Raw genomic sequence first — 8,175 nt, forward strand, 5'->3', positions numbered from 1 at the left:
ATATTGTTGTTGCTAATTTGACAAAATTTGTATAATAAGAGTATAGATATACATATATACATAAATATAAGATGTTACAAATTATAACTTGCGATAAAAAATAAGATAAATTAAAAAATTGACTTTTTAAAGTTTATCATTTTTTAAAAAATTCCAATCATAATTATTCAAAAAAGATTAGCCGAGTATGTATGTAATTTCTTTGATTACCTAAAACATTAAAATAGTTTTATTTTAAACGGAAAACAACAATATAATTTTTAGTTTTAATCAATGAAATATTTTTAGTTTTGAACTGAAAAAGAAAAATATTTTTAATATCTATTTTTAATTTTAAAAAAATATTCAACGTTCACCAAAAGTTACTACTAATCACAGTCCAAAATCGTTTTGTTACTTTTACGGTTTAACGACTACGAGGGATATTATTCTGCTAAAGAAACCAAACGTCTTTCATTCTTCAATATAACTTTTTACTTATATATCGTAGAGCCTCAGGGATGAGTTGCGGATAGGTCTAATTTTTTAAATGGGGCCGGATTTCCCGATCCCATCAAATATGAGGACTGAATTGGGTAGACTAACAATGAGAATCATGGGATACCTATCCCCCGAGTGACACCAAAAGGAAACTATTCATCGCCCGTTGTATTACGTTTGGTGATACTAGCATGTGTCTTCTTTTTAATTTGGCATGTTTCTTAAAGCAAAACTGTTGAATTGAAACTAATCATTGGCCGCCGAAACAAAACTAATTGCTAGATTGACTCTTATTGATAATTGTTTAGATGTAGTAAACTATTTGCACAAAAAAACCTCTAAAAACTAATTTCTGAAATAAATTTCTCGCACCCGTTGCTTAGCGCGGGTAAACGGTTAGTATATATATATATATATATATATATATATATATATATATATATATATATATATATATATATATATATATAACAAGAACAAGAACCAAAACCAAAATATAATATAGTGGCAGTTATGGAACTATAGACTGTTTCCTTTAAGGTATTTTGTCCGTATAAGTTGATTTTTCAATCTATAGAATAAAACAAAATAAAAAGGCAACAAAACAAAGGTATATGATTTGCTACATTGTTGATTAGGAATTTAGCAAGTGTGGCTAAATTAAAGCACAAGTTGTTAACACATATATCCAGAACTTGGCTTCTTCTGTATAAACAAGAAGTAATTATTAGCTAGAGAAACAGAATGGGTGTAGTAAACTAGTAATAGAGTATAATAATATTTAATAATAATAATAACAATAGTAAATTGATAACCAGATACACAAGTCCAAAATTGATTGGATTGGCTAGGAAGGAACGAGAGCAAGGATCTGAGTTTTAACTCTTCCCATGCACATTTCAATCTCTCTAAATATCCCAAGGTTTTGAGGGCTTTGTGGATGCAAATTTCTAAAAGCTGAATCCAGCATCTGTACCACATCACCTGGTGGGTATTGTCTCTCCGTACAACTCTGCACAATCATCATCCACAAAACCAATTAAATTAAATACTTCTTCCATTATAAATAATATTTAACATATATTATAAGTAACTACTCACTCACCTGTATCATGTGATACGTAGCAACACAAGACACAATAAGATCAAACGGGATTTTTGCTTCAGTTTCATTTGTTACACGCTTATTATTATATATGTTCCCATTGGATTGCTCTGAAGATCTGATAGATGATGATGACCCATGTTCACTCGGGTTTTTTCCCACACCAAGACAATCCAAAACCGCTACCACACTTGACCTAACATTATTATTATGCTCCTCCTTTATTTTAGACATTCCCTGAAAGTAACAAGGTTATTACATACAAAGCAATTAATAATTAACGTTTACACAGATAAAACATTGATTACCTGCAAAGCAGTATGTACAAGTTTATGTGCTTCATTTCTTGAACTTTTCAAAATCTCAATCACATTAGGTGCCAATTGATTATTGTTATTGGATGGAAAGTTGTTGTCATGGTTAGAAGCCGTGGGGTCCACAACAGGTCCGGAATCGGGATTAGGCTTTTGCCACGTAGGCATCGGGATTCCTGGGTATGTGTTACGTCGCCTCAAATTTGCAAGAGCAGAAGCAACCTGATAAGATTATTTGTTAAAATTAACTTTACATTTTGTGAATATATAATAATTAATTATGAAATAAACGATACCTGATCACTGGCTTCTTTGAGCTGTAATAGGACCATTGCGTATTCCTTTTTGAAGCTTTCGGATACGTTCATGGGGACACCTGTCTCGTTTTTGTGACTTGATAAGCTGTCATTAACAAGCTTAAGCTCCTTCAATATTGCTTCCTAGAATTCATTCAAATCAGAATTAACAAGAATTAGAAATTTAATTAATAGAGAAGAAATAATAAAGAAAGTATGAAATGAAGAGAAATACCTTTTTATCAAGAGCACGAGTAAGCTCAGAAAGTGCATGTATATCGGTTTCTCTTGCCTGAATTTGAGAGGCTGCAGCATGCTGATGCTGTGAGATAACAACATTGTCTGCAGCTTTAAGAGGTGCACCAGACCCATTTTGTCCCTAAACAACATATAATTTTTAATTTTATTAACATATGTTCGGGTTTTTTTTTTTCAGAAAATAATTTTAAGAAAACTAACCAGTCTGTGATTCATCAAAGCAATAGTAGGACCCGGTTCGAAATGCTCACTTGAAGTATGCATCAATGAATGATGATGTGGCAACCTTGGCTCACCAGAGATCATAGAAAATCTATAAAGTGCACTCATCTCTCTCCTCAGAGCTTCAGGCATGTTATCCAACAGATTCAAAGGCATACAATCAACATCCTTCAAAAAAAAAGTAGTATTTTTATTAGTATAAATGTAAAAGATGGGATGATAAGATGATTAGAAAGAATTAAGAAAGAAGATTACCTTGACAAAAGCAACACCTAGCTCAGGTCGATCAAATTGAACCCTACATTTATCATTATCAACAGTTAACACACTTCCATCATGAACTTCTCTTAATTCTGGATGAAGAGCAATCACACGTTGACCTACTGACAAAGGTCTTGCCAGGTCAGTTGGTAGTCCTTCCCGGGCCCCACTTCGAAGCTCCGTGTAATGTTCACGTACTGATTCCCGATATTGCCAAAGTTTTCCCCTTTCTTCACGCAAGAAATTTTCCGAGAACCTTCTAGGCTTCCCCAATGAACTAAAAAAAAAATCAAGAAAATGTTAAAGATGATGAATCTTTATGTAAAGACAACAACTGTCAAAAGTCAAGAATAAAGGAATAAAATTACCTTCTTATAACACCCCATTCAACATTGGTTAATCTTGGAATATGCCCTAATCCAACATGGTTTAAATACTCCACAAATTCTCTTTTAGCAAACCATGGATAGTCAATTGCACTATAGAACCACTCATAAGTACACCATCTACGCACCATAGATGATGAGAGGCAATGAAAAGCCTTTTCCTGCAATTTTCATTTTCATTTATTTCAATATCTATAACGAGCAACGAGGGTATCATAGTCTTTTTATACAAGAGAAGATTGATGACTACTACCTTCAAGTTGTTTGCCATTTCTAGGGTTTCAGACTTTGTATTCAATTGATCTTTAGAGTTGACTTTTGTCAACTTCATTTCCCCTGTTTTTGATATTATATTTCGATCCATCTTACGTTTCTTTCGTCTTTTGGATGGCAATTCCACTCCATCAGAAGCTGGAACCACTGCTGTTGATACTGCTGAGTCAGCACCTGTTCTTGAAGTGTTACTATTTGAAGAAGAATACTCCACAAGTCTTGTGGATTTACTATTTTTCAAAGGAGCATTGGCATTGGCATTGGAATTGGAATGTAAGAGTTTATCTGTAGGTTTTTCTTCTTCAATGAAAACCTCAAAAGATGTGGACTTGTTTTTTCTTTTCTGTTTTCCTTCAGATAAAGCCTTGTAATCAACTTTTATTTCCCTTCCTGATTTAGACTTTCCTGATTTAGAAGATTCACCTCTAGGGAACTCATTTGCTACTTTCTCTTTCTCAACTGACACTTTGGTTTTGTGTCTCCGGTTGCTTGTAGAACCAGGTCTTCCAGGGGCGTTGTTGTCATTTGTACCCGTTGCTGGCTTATCCTCTTTTAATACAGGTGAATCTGCACACAGAAGTTGAATCAGAATCATCACAAAGGAATGGAATAGGTCATTAAATGATTACATTCTATTATCATGTTTGTTATGCATGATAAATTTACCATCGCCTTTTGATGATTGTATCATTAATGACAAGTCAGCCAATGTTTGTAGTGCATCCAATGCAGAAGTTTCATCTGAACAAATTAGGTGAAAGAATTAGGAGCTGATTCTAATCATTCTATTAATCATTTAAGATTGTTTCACATGATTACATTAACAAGAATACCTCTGAATAGAAGTTTCTTGTTCTTTTTTCTTTTACCCTGTGATGAGTGCTCAATATTTTCATCAAATTTCCCACCCACACCAACAGCAAGTCCTTCTCCTGTGCCACTACACGCTTCCCCACCATCATCAAGGTCATTATCATCTTTTTGCCCATAAAACTTTCTCCCTTTCTGGTACCCTTCATTTTCAGCTCCTCCACTTCCCGAACTACCCTCAAATAATTCTTCATCAATCAAATTACCATGACGCTTTGTTCTCACTGTATCCAACTGTAAATGGAATTTAATTTGTAAAGATTAAAGAAAGCATCTAACAAAGAAATAAAAAAATAAAAACATACAATTTTTTGTCTGCCCTTTAAAGGAGTGGACTTCATGTGGTATGGGGATTGAGACACATGTGGAGAGCCTCCTCTTTGTGAAGCTTCAGTTAGTGCCAATGCAGCACCATGTGCCACGTCATCAACCTCTCTCCTTTGACTTCTTTTGTAAGGTGAGGGATAATTTCCAATGTTGTTGTTGTCTCTTCTAGATGAATGATTTATAGGGAAACGGGGTGTCCTTTTTCTAACAGTGCATCCTACATTGTTTTTCAAACTATTAGAAGTTGAAAAAAAAGAAAAACAATTAAATAATCATATTTGAGGATTTGAATCCAACAATATTTATTAGTTATTACCATCGGATTCCCTTCTCTTCAGTTGTGGCAAACTCCTACCACTTGAGCCAACAACTAATCTGGAATGTAATTGTTCTTCACCTCCATTTTGTTGAAGCAATCCATGGCTACGTTTTTTAGGCTTGTGAATTGGTTTTGGAATATCATGGCTTTCTTGATCATTATCACTTCCTTCCTGTCAATAAATGGAAGATAAAATCAAACATTTAGAAGCTAAAGTAGAAGATTACATTCAGCAAAGTGATATATGATCTTACCATGGCATTATAATGATCAGATACCATTGCAATGAACCCAACCACAGAAGCTGTTCCCTCTGGCAAGGATAAATATGCCTGGAAATCACAAGTGTCAAAAAGTTAATCTTCAATCCTGAAAGCTACTATCACAAGCATTATAAAGTAAATACTCAAGCATGAATGCTTTTTCTAGAGATACTTGAAAAATGAATAATTACCCTATTCATTGTGTAAAGGGCTTCAACCATTTCAGAGTTCCTGGTGCGCACCATTGCAGCCACCTAGATTTCAATGGAAAAAACAAATGCACATAAGCCAATCAGATTCTGAGGTAGATAAGTAGATGTAATTGGTTATGATGATGATAGTTCACCATATAAAGAAGAAGAAGAAGAAGAAGAAGCACATACCTTCTTCCAGTCTTTTCCATATTTCCTATAGGCTTTATAGAAGCGCTCAACCTCTTCATCAGTCCATGGAGACCCTAACATGTCAGAAAGCTTCCTCTTCTGCACAATGGAATTTGGTGTTAAACAGGATCACCAAATTTTCTTGCCAGAATATCATGTCAAGTGAAGAGAAAAATTTAATTGATTTACATTGAATATTCCTTAATCATCAAAGAAATATCAAAAAATAATGAACAAGGAGTCAAGGATGCATAGCAAACATGTTATAGACCATGCAACTGCCCCATGCTTACTGTATCTTCATACATATCTCAAACGCAACCAAGAAAAGATATAAACTTTATTTGTAATTGATTAACCAAAATTGAAACTATCAAACTAGTATTAATTATGGACAAGATAAAATATAACATATAAAACAAAAGATTGGACGATGTGTTTTACTAGAGTACTATATTGTATACAGCACAACAGATACATAATACATATAAAACAAGCATGTGCTTAAGTTTTCCTACAGAGTCAGTTTTCACAGATAAGTGAAAGCAAGAATTGTTGATCTGTAAATATCATCAGCAATAGAAATGTATGATCATATACTGTTGTGATGGTAACCAAAAGACTGGAAAAGCCCTCTTGCCAAACAGAATGAGCTCCACTGTGAAAAGCTTTAACCAAATCATTTGTTTTGGGGGAAGGAACTACTGAACAGTAATGTATTAAATTCAAAACTATAAATAACCAGTTCAATAACAAGACCACTAGGTTCAGAGATTAATGTCGAATAAATTCTTTTTATGAGACTGTGACGTGTTCTATAAGCTATACTCACCTGCCGTCCGGATTTATTGGCAACATTTTTACTGGGAGAGACCTCTACATAGTCGGAATACCGCTTATTTACACTTCTAGACTTTCTTGTTGGCGCCATGAGGAAAGTTGATCTATCTGAAACATATCAGCAGAATTAGAGATTTATGTAGCATATCAACAAAGGAAGCTTGTAGAGGTGCAAGAAAACGACAAAGAAACAAGATATAATGAATCGTTGTTTGAAGGAGACAACGAAATAACGAGGGTTTCCAGAACATTTTAAATTATATGGATGGAATAATAAAATTCGCAGGTAAACACCAATTCTCAAACGGAATTCTTCTGAATTATCTCCATCGAGGATAATGTTGTCCTTCACCAGGACTCCAGCTCTCAAACTCGATTGACAAGAACGAGTAGGACTCGCTCAGTTAAGCCTAGTTGGTGAAGTTTAGGGTTTATCGTAGCAGAGAAGAAGATGTAGAAATTAGGGCTTTCCGATTGAATTATACCTTTCTTAATCGAGACCAAGCTTCATTGAAAACCCTTACGATCTCTTGTTCCTGTGTTCTTCCTTTTTTGCTTTTGAAATCAAATCTTTGGGGTAACTACAGACTTTCAATCTTCTCCGCTTTATATATATCCTCGAGAGTTCATATTTTCAAGAAACCCTCTCAGAATTCATCTCGTACAGAAAACCCCCTTTATTTCATAAAGAATTTTCATAGCCCCCAAAATACAAAAAAAGAAAATAATTGTATTTGGAACTTAAAATAAAATAAAATAAAATAAAATAAAATAAAGATCATCCACACACCAATACATTACATATACCATAAAAGCTTAAAATGGTTAGCTGCAGTAACTTTTATTCTCTTTCATAATTGGACACGGGACTTTTGTTTTTGTTTTTTTTACACCGATGTTCTCATTTTCCTTCTTTTGTACATACCTGATATATTTTCTCCTTCTTATCTTCTTTTCTTATCGCCTAGCCGCCCATTCCACCAATGATATTTATTACGCTTTCTTTACTTCTTTTCATCTTTTCCGGTTGCTCCTCCTTTCTCTTCGATTGTCGCGTTCGTATTTTCCCTTACAGGTTTCGTTCTTTAGGTACGTTTTGTAATTCTCCCTCTATAATATCATGTCTGCAACTTCCACTTCTAAACGCCATTTTTCTCCCCATTTAGCTGCACTTTTCTCTTCCAAAAAAGGATTATCTTCTTCTATTGGTAACGATGCTTTACTTTTGCCTTCTTATGACGATATCGGCGATTGCAATTTTATTTGTAAATTTTGTCGTGCTTTTTTCTGGTTTGATGAAAGGGTTTTGTATCTGTCACGCCCGGATTGCCTTGCTTATATGTGTAACATCCATAAATTTCATGCTAAATTTAAACTTTTCCAATCATAATTAAAACCCAAAAAGTATCTGTTTACAAATTGTTTTCAAAACATTATTCATCAGAGTGTCCCTAAACAGATCATAAGGATGAGGAGCGGTACGGTCACGTCTTTGCCTTGCCACGATCTCCTGAAGTACCTGAAACAAACAACTGAAAACTGTAAGCCCAAGGGCTTAGTGAGCTACCCCCAAAATAC

The 8,175-nt window shown here is 34.2% G+C and overlaps 1 protein-coding gene across 1 annotated transcript; it reads right to left on the reverse strand.

The window, feature by feature from the left end:
• Positions 1-1,095: 1,095 nt before the first annotated feature.
• LOC145136851 (protein ALWAYS EARLY 3-like) lies at positions 1,096-7,201 on the reverse strand. Its single transcript, XM_079070958.1, has 18 exons — positions 7,083-7,201; positions 6,590-6,705; positions 5,758-5,856; positions 5,566-5,628; positions 5,366-5,443; positions 5,109-5,283; positions 4,771-5,009; positions 4,429-4,699; positions 4,262-4,336; positions 3,576-4,162; positions 3,305-3,483; positions 2,931-3,213; positions 2,655-2,843; positions 2,431-2,574; positions 2,196-2,339; positions 1,894-2,121; positions 1,586-1,822; positions 1,096-1,492 (listed from the first exon to the last, which is right to left on the reverse strand). Exons 2-18 carry the CDS (start codon positions 6,686-6,688, stop codon positions 1,328-1,330), a joined length of 3,255 nt encoding a protein of 1,084 aa, XP_078927084.1. The 5' UTR covers positions 6,689-6,705; positions 7,083-7,201; the 3' UTR covers positions 1,096-1,327.
• Positions 7,202-8,175: the final 974 nt, after the last annotated feature.

Source organism: Lactuca virosa, chromosome 9 (assembly GCF_052849685.1).
Source record: "Lactuca virosa cultivar CGN04683 chromosome 9, Lactuca_virosa_CGN04683_v6, whole genome shotgun sequence".
NCBI classification, from domain to species: Eukaryota; Viridiplantae; Streptophyta; class Magnoliopsida; order Asterales; family Asteraceae; genus Lactuca; species Lactuca virosa.